The 18,371-nt window shown below is 44.9% G+C and overlaps 1 protein-coding gene and 1 non-coding gene across 2 annotated transcripts; both read left to right on the top strand.

Moving 5' to 3' along the window:
• Positions 1-2,754: 2,754 nt before the first annotated feature.
• On the top strand, positions 2,755-8,477 carry SRSF6 (serine and arginine rich splicing factor 6). Its single transcript, XM_055266412.2, has 6 exons — positions 2,755-3,032; positions 3,253-3,401; positions 4,660-4,784; positions 4,923-5,131; positions 5,405-5,488; positions 5,593-8,477. The coding sequence occupies exons 1-6, from the start codon at positions 2,926-2,928 to the stop codon at positions 5,951-5,953; spliced, it is 1,035 nt and encodes a 344-aa protein (XP_055122387.1). The 5' UTR covers positions 2,755-2,925; the 3' UTR covers positions 5,954-8,477.
• A 9,388-nt stretch (positions 8,478-17,865) lies between these two features.
• LOC129474975 (U6 spliceosomal RNA) lies at positions 17,866-17,972 on the top strand. Its single transcript, XR_008654714.1, has one exon. It is a non-coding gene; the product is annotated as a U6 spliceosomal RNA (small nuclear RNA).
• The last annotated feature ends 399 nt before the right edge of the window (positions 17,973-18,371 follow it).

The raw sequence follows: 18,371 nt of genomic DNA, 5'->3' as shown, positions 1-18,371 counted from the left end.
TAGCAACTCAGGTGTATTTGTATGGAGTGGAGTGAATATAGCAGCAGTTGCTCCAGGAACAGAATCCAGAATTGGAAACTGTCAGTGACAGAGTTAGAAAGAATCATGAATCAGATGCTTGAAAGATCCTCTGAGGCTCTTCCAACTGGGAGATTGGATTGCACGCTGCCAAGCTAGTCCAAACCCCGTTTTAAAAACTTCTGTAGGCTGGGCATGGTGACTTATGCCTGTAATCCCAGCACTTTGGGAGGATAAGGCTTGAACTCCTTGAGCCCAGGAGTTCGAGATCAGTATGGGTAACATAGGGAGATCCTGCCTCTATTTAAAAAAGAAAAGAAAAAAACTTCTGTACAGGATTTGGAATAGCACTTCTCAACCTCAGCTACTGACATTCGGGGCCAGATAATCCTTCGTGGTGGGGCTGTCCTATGCCTTGTAGGATGTTTCGTGGCATCCCTGGCCTCTACCCATAAGATACCAGCAGCTCCTTCCCTCCTCCAGCTGTGACAACCAGAAAGTCTTCAGATATTGACAGATGTCCCCAGGGGGGACAGAACTGCCCCCTGTTGAGAACCACTGCCCTCTGTTGAGAGCCTCCCCAATAGCTGCGACTACAGGCATGTGCCACTATGCCCAGCTAATTAAAAAAAATTTTTTTTGTAGAGATGGGATCTCCCCATGTTACCCAGTTTGATATCAAACTCCTGGGCTCAAGCAATCCTCCCAACTGGGCCTCCCAAAGTGCTACCATGCCTTACTCCTTGTTTTTCTTTATTTCATAGAGTCAGAGTCTTGCTTTGTCATCCAGGCTGCAGTGCAGTGGCATGATCATAGCTTACTGCAGCCTCGAACTCCTGGGCTCAAGAGATCTTCCTGCCTCAGCTTCCCAAGGTGCAGGGATTACAGAATCATATTTTTTTATTTATCTGACTTTACGTACGGTCTCTATCTCCCCCAGTCGTGACAAACAACGTTTCCCTCCAGACTGCCAAATAGTTCCAGGAGGACAAAACCCCCCCTTTCAACCCGAAGCTGAAGGATATTGAGGTTGCACTACTCAAAACAGAGCAGGAATACAAAAATATCTAAAGAGCTGGTGTTGGGCTGGGTGCAGTGCTCACGCCTGTAATCCCAGCACTTTGGGAGGCTAAGGCGGGTGGATCACCTCAGGTTGGGAGTTCCAGACCAGACCAGCCTAACATGGTCAGCGCTCTCTGTCTAGCTAAAGGTTTGTAGACGCACCAATCAGCACTCTGTAAAAACGGACCAATCAGCATTCTGTAAAGTGGACCAATCAGCGCTCTGTAAAATGGACCAATCAGCAGGATATGGGCGGGGCCAAATAAGGGACTAAAAGCTGGCGGTCTAGGCAGCAGTGGCAACCCTCTGGGGTCCCCTTCCACGCTGCGGGAGCTTTGTTCTTTCCTTCAAGCAGGTTGGAGTCTTGCTTTGTCACCCAGGCTGGAGTGCAGTGGCATGATCATAGCTCACTGCAGCCTCCAACTCCTGGGCTCAAGAGATCCTCTTGCCTCAGCTTCCCAAGGTGTGGGGATTACAGACTCGTATTTTTTATTTAACTAACTTTAAGCACAGCCTCTACCTCCCCCAGTCGTGACAAACAACGTTTCCCTCTAGATTTCCAAATAGCTCCAGGAGGACAAAACCCCCCTTTTTCAACCCGAAGCTGAAAGATATTGAGGTTGCACCACTCAAAACAGAGCAGGAATACACAAATATCTAAAGAGCTGGTGTTATCTCATTGATATCCCTTCCTTTTTTTTTTTAGCTTCGGTGACACCCTACTCTCCTGGTCTTCTCCCTACCTCCCTTGTCACTCCTCCCAGTCTCCTTTCCTGTACTTAAATTTCAGAGTACCCAGGCGTTGGCCTGGGTCTTCCGCTCTCCACTTAAACTTACTCCTTTGAGGTTTTCTTCTGGTTCTCCAGCTTTAAATAGCATCTCCATTGATAAACTCACAAAATAAGGCACTTTCAAGTCAATGGAGGAAATGATAGTATTGGGACAAAGGACTTTCCATATACGGGAGAAAAAAAAAATCGTTCATCGCTGTGGGAGGGCTGCCGGGTCTCTCGTCCGCGTTCCCTTTTGAGCACCTACAGTGAGCGCAGGATTGCCACGGATACCCCAATCCACAAGTGAGTCAAGCTGCCAGGGCTCCAAGAAAGACCCACGGAGGAAGAGGGGAACGTCCGGGGAGGCGAAGGCTGCGAGTGAGACCCGGAGAGGCTGATGTCAGCGGGTCTGCGCGCTCACAACGCGACCCCCGCCCGGTCAGCAAGACCTCGGCGCGCGATCCTCAGATTCCGCGAAGCAAGGCAAGCGACTGGGTCCGAGAGCGCGGTCCCCATCAAAGCGAGCATCAACCAATCGCTGGGGGAAATCGGCAGCCTCGTTTTAAGCCACCAAGCAGAGACCGCGGCGACCTATTATGATAACCTCGAGAATCCAATGAAAAACTGGGATTCTTTCAGCCCGCCTCCCGAGCTTCAACCCCGAAGAGATCGTGCACAGTTTTATAAAAGGTACAAATTAGAAAACAATTCTTCGGCTGGATTAGAGACATTGTGTTTTCAAAGACTGTGGGGAGGGCTAGAGAAAAATCCTAGAAGCGAGCAAGACCGAAACGTCGCGGGAAACAGACTCGCCAGTCACCATCTAGCCCAGGGCCGACACGGGACGGACGTGCCGCTGCGCGCTGACGTCACGCGCCAGGTCCCGCCCCACCGGCCGCCCATATAGCGTAAGCCTGGGGCGCGCGCGCGCGCCATTGTGTGGCTGGACTCGGCCGCCACTGTGGTGTGAGGCGCGTGTTCGGGCTCTTGCCGTCCCCGCACCCGCACCGCGGCTACTGGCTTGCGGTCCGCCGTTCGACAACCAGCCCTTGGGCCCCCGCCCGCCACGGACATGCCGCGCGTCTACATAGGACGCCTGAGCTACAACGTCCGGGAGAAGGACATCCAGCGCTTTTTCAGTGGCTATGGCCGCCTCCTCGAAGTAGACCTCAAAAATGGGTGAGTCGGTCCTGGGCGCCCGCGCCCAGCGTCCCAGGCCTGGCGGCGGCGGGAACTATCCAAGCAAAGAAGAGGCCAAGGCCGCGGCGCCGCGTGGCAGGGCCTCCAAGATGGCGACGGCGCGGCGTCGCGAGGGCGCGCGGTGGGGTGCGGGCGCGCGCACGTGCGCGCCCTGGCTAACGACTCCCCCGCCGTTGTCCGGCCCTCGCACCGTCCCCAGGTACGGCTTCGTGGAGTTCGAGGACTCCCGCGACGCCGACGACGCCGTTTACGAGCTGAACGGCAAGGAGCTCTGCGGCGAGCGCGTGATCGTAGAGCACGCCCGGGGCCCGCGTCGCGATCGCGACGGCTACAGCTACGGAAGCCGCAGTGAGTCCTACCCCCCGCGCGCTCCGCGCCCTTGGGGACCTTCGGGGCGGGGGTGGGTGGGGTGGGGCCTCCCAGCCCGGGCAGGCGCGAGGGCCGGGGGTCGTTTGACTTGGGTGTCCCCGAGCCTTGCTGCCTTCATGTCTGCCCGGGGCAGCCATGGGACGCCGGAGCGCGGGGATTGGGTTTGGGTGTTTGGTTTTATTTGCCAAGTTGGGAGGTGGGTGGCTTCTTCTGGCCCCTTGTCAGCACTGTCACGGGTTCTTCCCACAGAGGAAGTAAGGGGTGGCTGTATTTGTTGTATCCTCCTTGCTTACCTATCAGTGCATTAGTTAGAGGTTCGGGGGCAGGCTCGGGTGGAGGTGGGGTGGGGGGGGCGGGGGGCGGGGATGGGGAGGAGCATAAAGTATAGGTCTTAAAGCTATGGAACTTGATGGGGGCCAAAGAATGTACTATTTTTAAGTAATGTGGTATTGTACCACAAAGTAGATCTAAATAAGCTTCATGCTGTATTTGAACTAATTGGGGCATGTTATTGGGAGGAGGTTGGGGGGATTTTTGGTTATGTTAAATGTTTGATGTTTAAATTGTTGCATGTTGAATTCAAACTTTTTAACAAGTCCTTGATGTTTCAATTTGAAAGTGACCAATGGGGCTGAGGCTGTGTCCACTGAGGCTAAGATGACTGCCTTTCCTGATTGGCCTTGGCTTTTCCATACATTGTGTGACCCTTGCCCTATGACCCTTTGGCTGACCTTACCGGAAGCCATGACGACAGCAGCCTTTTGCCATTAGACGCAGGGTGATGGTGAGGATTCCAAGGGTTAGACAAAACTGGTTAATCTGAACTAGGTGACTGTTACCTTGCGTGTTTTGTGGCCAAACCACCACCAAAAACCTCACACTGTGATGTAAGTACTTAGTGTAAAACTAGTAAACATTTTTGTAAAATGTAGAAATGCATGTAATCAGTTAAGTTTTATATTTTACAATGTTCTGTAAAATAAAACTTAGCGAGGTAAATCGAATAAAGGAGCAGTCACTCTCTAACAGATTGTAGGAGAGGTTTAGTTGGATTTAGTCTATTTGACTTGCCCTTAATTTAATTTTATGGCAAATCACAAATGTGTCGAAGGTTTAGCAATATAATAGCAAAGTCCTACTCCAGTAAATAAAAGTTGATATGTTTGTACTAACTTTCAAAGACATTATGCGTTTTTATCATTACAAGGCATCTAATTGTTCCCTTCATGTGATAAAGGTGGTGGAGGTGGATACAGCAGTCGGAGAACATCTGGCAGAGACAAATATGGACCACCTGTTCGTACAGAATACAGGCTTATTGTAGAAAATCTTTCTAGTCGGTGCAGTTGGCAAGATTTAAAGGTATGTTTTGTAATTCAAGATAGAAATGATATGACTAATGCTTTAAAGTAAACTCTTTTTACATTTTTATTTCTGGGAATTTATTACAGTATATAGATCTTTTAAGATTTCCAAGTCTGACCAATCTTGTCATTTCAGGATTTTATGCGACAAGCAGGTGAAGTAACCTATGCGGATGCCCACAAGGAACGAACAAATGAGGGTGTAATTGAGTTTCGCTCCTACTCTGACATGAAGCGTGCTTTGGACAAACTGGATGGCACAGAAATAAATGGCAGAAATATTAGGCTTATTGAAGATAAGCCACGCACAAGCCATAGGCGATCTTACTCTGGAAGCAGATCCAGGTAACTTGTTGAAGGACACTGTGGGAAGGAAACAATATTTGCCAATAAAAAAGGGAGTAATTGAGTAATTCCAGTTGTTGCCTACTTGAATTAAAGCCAGCTTTTAGTTTGTTTTGGCTGTGCATCATTGGGTTCTTTCTAGATGTTTTGAACAGTGTATTTAATTTCGTAGTAAAGAAAAACATTATTCTTCGTCTTATCTATTTTTGCCAGATGGCACAGATGTATTTAAGATGGATTGGGATCAAGACTTCATTGTTTTTCTCCTAATAGGTCTCGATCTAGAAGACGGTCACGAAGTAGGAGTCGCAGGAGCAGCCGCAGTAGATCTCGAAGTATCTCAAAAAGTCGCTCCCGGTAAATAACGTTGTGTTAAGTCACTGTGAATATTACCGTACTTGTTTATGGAGTATGTGTATGTTCTCACAAAGTATTGAGAAAATCGGTCTTTCCTTGTCCAGGTCCAGGTCGCGGAGCAAAGGTCGATCACGTTCTCGATCAAAAGGCAGGAAATCTAGATCAAAGAGCAAATCTAAGCCCAAGTCTGATCGGGGCTCCCATTCACATTCTCGAAGCAGATCTAAGGATGAGTATGAGAAATCTCGAAGCAGGTCTCGGTCCCGATCCCCCAAAGAAAATGGAAAGGGTGATATAAAGTCAAAATCCAGATCAAGGAGCCAGTCCCGTTCCAATTCGCCGCTACCTGTTCCACCCTCAAAGGCCCGTTCTGTGTCCCCTCCACCAAAAAGAGCTACTTCAAGATCCCGTTCTAGATCTCGCTCAAAGTCAAGATCAAGGTCCAGGTCGAGTTCCAGAGATTAACTCAGAACTCTCTTGTTTGCACACTATTACGGAACACTTTCCTACTTAGGCAGTTACTCTTCCATGTTTATACTTGGCCTCTTCTGCAAGAGGAATCTCTTGAAAACAGGGGCACACAGAAATTTGATTTGTGGCCAAATTGGATGAAAAAGATGAGGTTCTAAGGAAATGGTGGCATGAAGACCCCCTCTCCCTTCTTTGTAGAATTAAGATAACTTTGATTTTATAGCTTTTGAGCTAACATAACTTTTGTAAAGATTAAGCTCATTTAGTTTTTTTTTTTGTTTTTTTTTTTTAAAGTATTTCAGCAGGATCTGCTGGCAGGGTTTTTTTGTTTTATTTGTTTGCTTATTTTTAAATTAACTGTTTTGAGCTCTGAATACTTAAGGCTTTAGAGGGAGAACCCAATTTTCAATTATGTTGGCTTTTTATAAAGCTTGAGTTATGTAAGATTTAAATAAAAGTTTGCTACCAAGATGATTGCCTTATTGAATAGGTCACTATTAAATTCCTTTAAATGTTGATATCTGCCATTTGTGGAAACAACGTAAATTCTACTTAAGTGTAAACAAGGCAAGCCTCAGACCAGCAATAAATTACTCAGTTTGGATAACATTATTTTGTGCGGTTAATCAAATTTGCCAAAGTCTTTATCTGCCCCTTTAACAAGTTGAGTAAAAATAAAAGGTATTTTTTAGTCAATGTGTTCCATGATTTTGCTTAAATTAATAATTTTAAGTAATGGAACTTTTTTCAAAGGCAAATGTAAACTTTAAGAAATAGCTCCTAATACTTGGGATCTTGTTTAGATAATCCACTTTCTGAAAGTTGTCAGCGTAATTAGTGTTGACAGTGGTTCAGTTGTCTTTAATGTTTGTCATGTGGAAATGGAAGTAGCCTCTTTTTGATCTGAAATTGAGTTTATTCAAAGTGTAAAAGCACATACTGCATTTTCTGCTGAAAGATCATTATGTTTAACAGGCACTTAGTAAAGTCGGTTGCCAGTTAAGTTCCGCCCAGTAGTCAGTCCCCTTTGTAGTTAGTGGGATTATTTGATAATTAGTTAGATCATACTTGTAAATTTTAATGCTTTGTGTAATTGGTTTGAAAAATAGTGAAACGGGTAAACCCAAAATTTTTGTACTTTATTATGAGTAAAGTGTAATGAGTACTGTGGAAACCAAATTTGAATACTGCAAATTTGTAGGAGTTGCTAGGTTAGCAATTAGTCCATACATCCATAAGCCTGATGAGTTGAAATTGCAGTTTGAGAAGTGAATTAACCTTACATCCCTTTGTTCCGATACTTTTACATAAAGTTACTTTATTTAAAAGCACTTATTAATCTTAGTCTGAAATCAAAATATAGATTAATTGGCTCAGCTTTAATACCTTTGTAGGAGCTGTCACAATGTAGGGTACCAAGGGTTGGATTGTGATGGGGCATGGTTGTACACTGCTCATTGTGCCACAGGTGTGACTGGAAAGCATGATATTCTAGGGTTGGTTTGTAGGTTCAAATAATCCAGAAATATACCTAATAAGATTGAGTGAAAAACTTGAGTCAAATATCTGGGCATTCACAGAGTAGCTGTGAGTTCTTGGTAATGTGAAAAAAGCCTTGTTTTTCAGAAATTCCTGGGTTTCCTGTTAAAAAATTTTAAAGCCCAGCCTTAGGAATATAGTGCCCCAAAAGGCGGATGCTTCTTCCATTATCTTATTTTCTTTGATACTTTATTTAATTAGATGTTTATAAAGAAATGGGTTTATTTTTCCAGTATAAACCTCAGAATTTAAGGAAAGAAAATTATGTCTGTTGTTATAGTTCATGGTTTTGCCTACTCAGCAGAAGTGATGACTCTTAAAAATTGGCTTTGACCAAAGTTCTCTTGTTTTCAGGGAAAGAACATAAAAGCTTTTTGAACCACAGCCTTTTTAAAAGAGGGATGGGGGGATATTACAGTAAGAAATTAGGCTTTCTAAAAGTATGAAACATCCTTCAACTGGGCTCTCTTGTTATTAGGACGTCATATGGTAATAGACTGGTTTGACTACATTGTTAGCTGCCACAGTAAGCAGGTCATTGTATAGGTGAATGCCTGTACCCGTAATTTTCTAGTAATAGCCACAACCAATTTATTAACAGTCAGGGCCTATCCTTGCCTGTAGTTCTAAGTCACTGGATGCACAAAATCACTGTGTAACATTGGCTCACTTGATGAGCATAGGGTTGACTGATAAAATGTTTAGTTCCCTTGCTAACTTGTGAGAAGAATGAGTCGATGACATGCTCCATACCAGTGGCTAGATGGAGTATTAAGGTGGAGCAGAAAAGAAGTGAGAACATCTTGATTCCCCTTTCTTTTACTTGATGGTGTTTATGAACATGCCGTAGTGCCTTTATGGCCAGTTTGAGTCCTGCCTACTTTGACTTTTACGTTCCCATTCTTGTGTTACCACCTTCCTCCCGATTTGTTCACCTATTTTGTGCTTTAAATCTCAATAAAATACTTACTGAGGGAAAGGCTTGTTTTGAGTTTATTGCATATGCCCACTTAGGACCAGATTCTTAACAAATGGTTTTTTGAATTGGAGTTTGCATTGGCAAGCCATTCCTGTCTTGAGTATGAGAACAGGATCTTGTTTTCACTTCCCCAGAAACGTGAGTTTGGGATTTAGTATGTGATTTATGTTGGGCAACTCAATCACTGTGCTTCAGTGTCATCATGAAACAATAGGGATAAAACATGCATGGGATGTGAAGATTAAAAGTCAAGAATATGAACAGTACAAGAGAATACCATAACAAATACAATTTTATTTACAAATATACGTGCTTGGACTATACCTTGGAATCTACTTACTAATGCAGCTGCTGTTAACGTTTCTTGCGTCTGCTGAGAGATTTCTATGATCATATAAAAATGCCCTTTTAGGTTTTCATGCCCTGAGTAGTAGTACACAGTTTGCTTTAATATATGGTAATACAGAGATTGGCTTTAAATGGCTGACTGGTTACTGTTGAATGAATGTATGATAAATTTTTTTCAGAACCAACAGCGTGAATGAATAATCCTTTGAGTTGTGTATCAACATGAATTTAAAAATCACTTTCAGGATTCAACATTATACAATAAAACTTTCAGCATTCTTGCAATAGAGCACCTAGTGTAGTAATTACCAATTTACATGCTAATCTTTGAGTTTCCTCAGTGACCCTATTTTGAATAACATAGATTAGTATCCCAAACATGTATGCATCCATTTACTGAAAGGACGAGTCAGTACAATTGTGCAGTTGGTCTTCCTAGATCCTAAATAGCTTGTTTACATATGCCTGTTTATCTTTGAGCAATCCTGCAGATGGCCCCCAGTATACCACTTAACACAGTCATTAACTTTTTATTCCTTTTGAGTAGAAAGGAATCATGGTTCAAAACTTAGAAGAGTGGGTGCGGTGGCTCATGCCTGTAATCCCAGCACTTTGGGAGGCCAAGACAGGAGGATCACCTGAGCTGAAGACCAGCCTGGCCAACATGGTGAAACCCTGTCTCCACCAAAAATACAAAAATCAGCCAGGCATGGTGGTGCGTGCCTATAGTCCTACTACTGGGAGACTGAGACAGACAGGAGAATCGCTTGAACGCAGGAGGCGGAGGTGGCAGTTAGCCAAGATCACACCATGGCACTCCAGCCTGGGCGACAGTGAAACCCTGTCTCAAAAAAAATTTTTTTTAATGTGTTTTCTAGGAACAGGGCCATTACCTTCTATAACTACAGAATTATCAAAATCCGGAAATTAACGTTGATAAAATACTGTTGTCTGATACACATTTCATACTGAGATTTCATCAGTTGTCCCTTAATGTCCCTTACATTTTTTCTCTTGGTCCAAGATTCATTGGTTGCATTTTGTTGTCATGGCTCTTGAGTCTCTTAATCTCTGATGCATCCTCAGGATTTTTCTTCATGTTACTTTTTAAAGAGTAGTTAATATACCTAGCCTCCAGTTAGCCTACCCTCTCCCTCAAAATTATTTTTAGAAATGACTTCATAGTGATCCAGGTTATTAACGGGTCACTGGACATAATACATCGAGGACAGTCTCTTGTGATATTCCTGCCCAAAATGCTGTCATGTAGAAATGAGACAAATCCAAGATGAGGGAAGAACCTACAAAATAAATTTTTTTTCCCCCGAGACGGAGTTTAACCCTTGTTACGCAGGCTGAAGTGCAATGGTGCAATCTCAGCTCACCACAACCTCCTCCTCCTGGGTTCAAGCTATTCACCTGCCTCAACCTCCCAAGTAGCTGGGATTACAGGCATGCGCCACCACGCCCAGCTAAGATTGTATTTTTTTAATAGAGGCAGGGTTTCTCCATGTTGGTCAGGCTGATCTTGAACTCCTGACCTCAGGTGATCCCCCCGCCTCGGCCTCCCAAAGTGCTGGGACTACAGGTGTGAGCTACCTTGCCTGGCCTTCTACCATAAAGGAATTGTTTTGGAGGGGTGGCGGGGAGGAGGGGGCAGGTACACTATAGGGTTTTCTTTTTTTTAAGAGATGGAGTCTTACTCTTAACCTGCTGGAGTGCAGTGGTGCAATCATGGGCCCAAGCGATGCTCCCACCTCAGTCTCCCAAATTGCCGAGACAAGTGTGCACCACCACAGCCAGCTAAGGGAGTAGACTGTTTTAAAGGTAAGGTTTAAAGAAGGTGGTTTTTTATTTTTGTCTTTAGGAGGGAGCCAATTTGGAGATTAAGAGCTGCTGAAGGCAAAGCTTTGATGGCATCAGATTGAACCCCCATTACTGCTGAAAGCAGAGCAAATCCCCTAGCCCAGGGCCAAAAGGATTGGGAGACAAATAAGTTGCACCCTCATCTATAAAACAAGACCTGCTAATATTGTGAAAAGTAAATACTATTATCAAAGCATTTGGCAGTCACTCATTAAATAGTGACTGCATTTAGGAAAACATTCTGAAATAGAAGAACTAAACTCTCCGGGTGCACTGGCTCATTCCTGTATAGGAGGCCAAGGCAGGCAGATCACTTGAGATCAGGAGTTGGAGACCAGCCTGGCCAACATGGTGAAAACCCATCTCTGCTAATAATACAAAAATTAGCCAGGCGTGGTGGCGCAGGCTTGTAATCCCCGCTACCCTGGAGACCAAGGCAAAAGAAACGCTTGAACCTAGGAGGGGGGGTTGCAGTGAGCAGAGACTGCACCACTGTACTCCAGCCTGGGCAACAGAGCAAGACTGTCTCAAAAAAAGAAAAAAAAAAATAGCTAAACTCTAATAATACTGTTCTAACCAACTTGAGAAAAAGGCAAAACAAAGATACCAAATGTGGAACGTGGTGCCCAAGTATTAAAGTATCTACTGTCCCTACTTTTTCGTTGTTCATGAGCAGCTGGAGTATACTAAATACATTACTGTTACTTTTGTTATACAAAGTTTCAAACACCAGTGAGAATAGTAGAATGAACCGCCCTTGTGCTCCTCTAGCTTTAACAATATATACCTGTCTACTTCCTCTCCCAAATAATTTTGAGGGAAATCCTAGACATTTTATCTGTAGATGAACTATATAGCTCTTTAAAGACATCTAAACTCTCTTTAAATCTAGAGTCTCTCTTTTTGTCCCTTTGCAGTGTATCTATTGGAGAAGCTAAGTCATTGTCCTGGAGAGTTTCCCAGTCTTGATTTTACTGATTGCAATCTCATGGTATCATTAAGTGTATTCTCCTGTATGCTGCATTTCCTGTAAATTAATAGACCTAGTGAAGCGGTTTTCTTTTTTTTTTTTTTTTTTTTGAGACGGTCTCACTCTATCACCCAGGTTAGAGTTGCAGTGGTACAATCAGCTCACTGCAACCTCTGCCTCCTGGGCTCAAGCAATCCTCCCACCTCAGCCTCCTGAGTAGCTGCCACCATGCCCAGCCAATTTTTTGTATTTTTGGTAGAGGTGGGGTTTCATCATGTTGCCCAGGCTTGTCTCAAACTCCTGACCTCAAGCAATCCTCCCGCCTTGGCCTCCCAAAGTGCTGGGATTACAGGCATGAACCACTGTGCCCAGCAAGAAGTGTGGTTCTGCCAAGGCACAGTGGCTCACGCCTGTAATTCCAACACTCTGGGAGGATCCATTGAGCCCAGGAGTTTGAGACCAGCCTGGGCAACATAGTGAGACCCCATCTCTACAAAAAAAATTAAAAATTAGACATGATGCTGCCTGCCTGTCCCATCTACTCAAGAGGCTGAGGTGGGAGGATCACTTGAGCCCAGGACGTTAAGGCTGCAGTGAGCCGATCATGCCACTGCACTCCAGTCTGGGTGACAGAGCAAGACCCTGTCTAAAAAAAAAAGCACATGGTTCCCAACCAGCAGCAGCAAAATCATCTCCGATGTTATAAATACAACTTCAGTCTTCACCCTGGACTCTGAATCAAAAACTTTGGATAGAATCAGGCACAGAAAGACAAACTTCGCATGTTCTCTCTTATTTGTGGGAGCTAAAAATCAAAACGAACTCCTGGAAATAGTAAAAGGATGGTTATGAGAGGCTGGGAGGGGGGAGGTGTAGTAGGGGGGTAAGAGGTAAGTGGGGATGGTTAATGGGTCCAAAAAAGAATAAAATGTATGTGATAGCACAAAGGGTGACTATAGTCTAATTTAATTGTACATTTTAAAATAAAGACTATATAACTGGATTGTTTGTAACATTAAGGATAAATGCTTGAGGGTATTTCTCTGTAGTATGGGTAATTAAAAAGAAAAAAATACAAAAAAATGCTTTGAGAGAATGAATACCCCATTTTCCATGTTGCAATTATTACATATTGCATGCCTGTATCAAAGTATCTCATTTACTCTATGAATATATACACCTACTATGTACCCACAACAATTTTTTTTTTGAGATACAGTCTCACTCTGTTGGCCTGGCCAACATTTTTTTTAAGCAAATAAATTAAAACTCTGGGCCGGGCGCAGTGGCTCACTCCTACAATCCCAGCACTTTGGGAGGCCGAGGCGGGTGGATCACCTGAGGTCAGGAGTGGGAGACCAGCCTGACCAACATGGTGAAACCCTGTCTCTACTAAAAATACAAAAATTAGCTGGGCGTGGTGGCACACGCCTGTAATCCCAACTGCTTGGGAGGCTGAGGCAGGAGAATCCCTTGAACCCAGTAGGTAGAGGTTGCAGTGAGCCAAGATCGTGCTCCAGTATGGGGACAGAACGATACTCTGTCTCAAATAAATAAGTATTTAAAAAATAAAACTGGGTAGAGCACAGCCATAGGTGTTTTTAAAAGCCCCTTAGGTGGTTCTGGCACATACTAAAATTTAAGACCCACTACTCTAGCAGTTTTGTCAAATTCCAATTTTTAAAAAAATTTTGAATAGGATATGCAAGTGCAGGTTTGTTACATGCATATATTCTGTCGGTGAGTCTGGGCTTTCAGTGTGCCCATCACCACCTTTATTTTTTTTCAAAACTTCTTGGGGGCTGGGCATTGTGGCTCATGGCTGTAATCCCAGCACTTTTGGGAGGCTGAGGTAGGCAGATGACTTGAGCCCAAGAGTTCAAGACCAGCCTGGGCAACATAGGGAGACCCTGCTTCTACAAAAAAATAGAAAAATTAGCCAGGCATGGTGGCAGGTGCCTGTAGTCGCAGCTGCTTGGGAGGCTGAAGTGGAAGATCACCTGGGCCCTGCAGGTGGAGGCTGCAGTGAGCCGAGATCGCGCCTCTGCACTCCAGCCTGCGTGACAGAGACTCTGTCTCAAAAAAAAAAAAGAAAAAAGAAAAAACAGAAAACTACGTGGGGGCGAGTGGGGTGCGGTGTCCCACACCTATAGGAAGCCAAGGTGGGAGGAGTTCAAGGAGTTGAAGGCCAGGAGTTCAAGACCAGCCTGGGTAACTTAGCAAGACCGTATCTGAATGTCTTTTTTGTCATAATGGCAACCATTGATTATTTTTGCCTAGATACATTAAACCGTGGACTTGTGGCTTTAAACATTTATTTCAATCCATTGCAGCTCGCCTTATCAATGCTACCTTCTTCTTTTTTCTTTTTTGAGTTAGGGTCTCACTCTGTTACTTAGGCTGGAATACAGTGGCATGATCATGGCTCACTGCAGCCTCAACCTCCTGGGGTCAAGCCATCCTCCCACCTCAGCCTCCCAAGTAGCTGGGATGACAGGCACATGCCACCATGCCTGGCTAATTTTTCTATTTTTTGTAGGGACAGAGTTTCGCCATGTTGCCCAGGCTGGTTTTGAAATCCTGAGCTCAAGCAATCTGCCTGCCTCCGCCTCACAAAGTGTTGGGATTACAGATGTGGGCCACTGTGCCTGGCCTTCTACTCAGTTACCTAATTCTGTCTTCGGTCGGTGGGACGCAACTCAAGTTGTCTCCTAAGTCCTTTTGAAACAATTCTAATCTTGTCAGTTTCCTCGCTTTCTGGTATGGTAAGATTTCCAGGATCATGTTGTACATTTTCAGTCCAGATCTGAAATCAGCCATTTCTCCAATGAGCCCTGGTTTTGTTGGAAATGGTATTTAGCAACCAGTCTGGGCAATAAGCAAATTCATTGCCACTTGTTTGGTCATAGGCCTTCTCGGTTGACAGAGCTAGGAAAATATTACCTGATTCTCCCTCTGGCCACACAAATCATGTTACCTTCTGGTCATCTGAAGGTCCTCTCTTCTCCAAGCAGAAACCATCTCAACCCTGCCTCAGTCAGTGCCACAGTTTTGAATCTCCTAACCATATGTTGTCTTCCTGCACTCTTAATTTGTGAGTGCCACTCTTTTTTTTTTTTTCAAGACAGAGTCTTGCTCTGTCGCCCAGGCTGGAGTGCAATGGCGCGATCTCGGCTCACTGCAAGCTCCGCCTCCCAGGTTCATGCCATTCTCCTGCCTCAGCCTCCCGAGTAGCTGGGACTACAGGTGCCTGCCACCATGCCTGGCTAATTTTTTTTTGTATTTTTAGTAGAGACGGGGTTTCACCATGTTAGCCAGGATGGTCTCGATCTCCTGACCTTGTGATCCGCCCGCCTCGGCCTCCCAAAGTGCTGGGATTACAGGCATGAGCCACTGCGCCTGGCCTTGTGAGTGCCACTGTTACAGAGTGGTGTCCACTGGTAAACAAAGCACTCCAGGATTGCTCTAACCTGCTCAAAGCAGAGCAGTGTATGGCTTCCCTGCCTTGATATATGCTTCCTCAGCTGACTTCTGGGCCGTTTCTGGCAAAGGGATAAGAGGATTAAAAGGAAATTGTTTCTCTAAGATCCTGCGGCCTCTTTTCCGCACGGTCAGATGGTTTAAAGCAGATAATGTGTCATCTTGCTCTGAATAATGAGTAGAGGAAGAAGGAAAATTCAGAGCCTAACTTTCAGTGTGATTCTAGAGTACACAACAGCACTATAAATGGAATGAGTAAGTAAAGACCTCAAATTATAGTTTTCATCCACCTTGACCATTGCCTGCAGACCCAGCAGTAACTCAAGCCCAGACAACAGTGTGGCTGTGATCATAATAAGATGATCAGTGCTCACTGGTGTTTTCAGGAAGTTTTTCAGGAAGCCCTGGAAAAGTATAGCACCATGAGTCATCATAGTCCAACTCATATTCAGTAAGCATTTATTAAAAACTTTGGCCGAGTGCGGTGGCTAATGCCTGTAATCCCTGCACTTTGGGAGGCCGAGGCAGGCAGATCGCCTGAGGTCAGGAGTTCAAGACCGGCCTGGCCAACATGGCGAAAACCCATCTCTACTAAAAATAAAAAAATTAGCTGGGCATGGTGGCAGGCTCCTGTAATCCCAGCTACTCCAGAGGCTGAGGCAGGAGGATCTCTTGAACTCAGGAGGCGGAGGTTGCAGTAAGCCAAGATCACGCCACTGCACTCCAGCCTGGGCGACAGAGCAAGACTGTCTCCAAAAAAAAAAAAAAAAAAAAAAAAAGTACCTTGCCAGATGTGTGGTAGATTACGTTACTGTCAGAAATACTTACTATCTCCCCTTTCTGCATTTATGAGTACTTCCCTCTCTTGATGTTGGCCAATGGAATTTAGCAGGCATGATCTATTTGGTAGGCTGAATGATACCCTCCCCCGCCCCCCAAAAGGTCCACGAGCTAATCTCCAGAACCTGTGAATATGTAACTAACATTGTAAAAGACACTTTGCAGAGGTAATTAAATAATGTTCTGGAGATGCGATTATCTGGCTAGGCCCAGTGTAATCACAAAGGGAGGCTTTTTTTGACTCTCCAGCCTCCCTTATAATCTAGGGAGGCTGGAGAGTCAAAAGTTGGAGTAAAAATGGAAGCACCAGTAGATTGGAGATGCTCTACTGTCAGCTCTGAAGATGGGCGGAGCCACGGAACGAGGAAACGGGTTCTCCCTAAGGGAGCACAGCCCTGCCGACTCCCTGACCGGGCGGGCCCCTGCCTCCCTCTCTCCCTTGATTGGCCCAGTGAAACCCATTTCTGACTTTTGATCTCCAGAACCATAAGACAATAAATTTGTGTTATTAGGTTGGTGCAAATGTAATTGCGGTTTTTGCCATTACTTTGAAAATATTTTAGGCCAGGCGCCGTGGCTCACGCCTGTAATCCCAGCACTTTGGGAGGCCGAGGTGGGCGGATCATGAGGTCAGGAGATCGAGACCATCTTGGCTAACACGGTGAAACCCCGTCTCTACTAAAAATACAAAAAATTAGCCAGGCGTGGTGGCAGGCGCCTGTAGTCCCAGCTACTTGGGAGGATGAGGCAGGAGAATGGCGTGAACCCGGGAGGTGGAGCTTGCAGTGAGCTGAGATGTGCCACTGCACTCCAGCCTGGGCAACAGAGCGAGACTCCGTCTCAAAAAATATATGTATATTTTAGGCCACCAAGTTTGTGGTAATTTGTTACCGAAGCTCCAGAAAAATTAATACAACACAGCTAAAGCCTTAAGACATACTTAAGACAACACCTTAAGACACACTTAAGACAACATGTTAAGACACACTTGCACACCTGGGCTTGCTCTCCTGCATCCCAGCTGTCTCTATGAGAATAATACACCTCAGCCAGAGGACAAGAGGGCAAGAGACAGGCTGGCCAGAGCTGCCTGTGAGCCTTGGCCACCGGCTCGAAGCAGAACCCAGCCCAGATCAGCCAACCTGCAGAAATGTGAAAAGTAAAAACATACTGTTGTGTACTACTCAGTTTTGGGGGTTAGCGACAATGATAGCTAACTGATAATGGGGTGCTAGGCAACTCCACATCTGTCTCTGCAATAACTATACGTGGTAGAAACTGTTATCCAGCATTTTACAGATGATGAAACAGGTCAGGTAAACCCACATGCCCAAAGTCACACACAAGGCAGCATTCTGAAGTTCAGTCGTTTCATTTTGCCTAAATGAATATGAGAGATATCTTCCATTTTTCCATCCCAATTTCCTATTCGCCTGTCTGAGCCTCAGGAAACTAGCCTCATGATTTCATCCACACACTTCCCTGCCCTCTGGTTTCTGAGTGGGACGTGGAGAGAGGGAGGAGATGGAAGTTGGGGTCTTTATTCCCACAGCACCCCACCCCCACCCCCGAAGGCTTAACTAAGGCTGGCGGTGGCCTTCAACCAAAGGCCATAGTGTCTGGTGTACACAGCCCTCTTGTTCCAAGTCCCGGTAACCACTGCCTCCCATTGTCCTAGCCCCACCATCTTATGCTAACCATTGTAATTTTCCTACACCCTGCCCACACCATTGTAAATAAGTTAATGATTTATTATATTCTCTTCAAATTACTCAAGTGGGAGTGTGCCTTCTGTTTCCTGTTGTGACGCTACAGATAATAGCAAGTAAGTTAAGCAGTAAGTAAATATTTCCTATTTCAGAGGAATATAAAACATCACACTTAGTGCTTGCTTCAGCAGCATATATACTAAAATTGGAACGATACAGAGAAGATTAGCATGACCCCTGCGCAAGGATGGCATGCAAATTCGTGAAGCATTCCATATTTTAATTTAAAATTATTTAAAAATAAATAATATCAGGGGTAGATATGCAGGCAGGACGGGGCAAAGCTCTGAGGGGGTAGGGTATGCAGGTCAGCATTATCTAGTTCCAATGGTTATGTTGGGTAATGGGCCACCTGGTGGTCTAGCTGGAGGCAACAAGGCTGTAAATCAATTGTTCAGCATTCTTTCCTGAGATGGGACACTCTCAACCTTGGTTTGATATTCTGGATATCCTAAGGCCAGTTCCTGGAATTATTTAAATAAAAGGCATGGTTAAACATTAAGAGAGCACAGAAGAACAATATAGAATGGCTGGACTAGGTGTGAGGGCTCACACCTGTAATCACACACTTTGGGAGGCTAAGGCAAGAGGATCTCTTGAGCCTAGGAGTTTGAGACCAGC

This window comes from Symphalangus syndactylus, chromosome 24 (genome assembly GCF_028878055.3).
Source record: "Symphalangus syndactylus isolate Jambi chromosome 24, NHGRI_mSymSyn1-v2.1_pri, whole genome shotgun sequence".
NCBI lineage: Eukaryota > Metazoa > Chordata > Mammalia > Primates > Hylobatidae > Symphalangus > Symphalangus syndactylus.
This window is presented reverse-complemented; position numbering and strand designations above follow the sequence as displayed.

Excerpts from the sequence above, each read along its gene's own strand:
- SRSF6 (XM_055266412.2), top strand. The coding sequence starts at position 2,926 with ATGCCGCGCGTCTACATAGGACGCCTGAGCTACAACGTCCGGGAGAAG. Across the intron at positions 3,033-3,252 it reads GAAGTAGACCTCAAAAATGG|GTACGGCTTCGTGGAGTTCG; the intron begins GTGAGTCGGTCC and ends CACCGTCCCCAG. Across the intron at positions 5,132-5,404 it reads TACTCTGGAAGCAGATCCAG|GTCTCGATCTAGAAGACGGT; the intron begins GTAACTTGTTGA and ends TTCTCCTAATAG.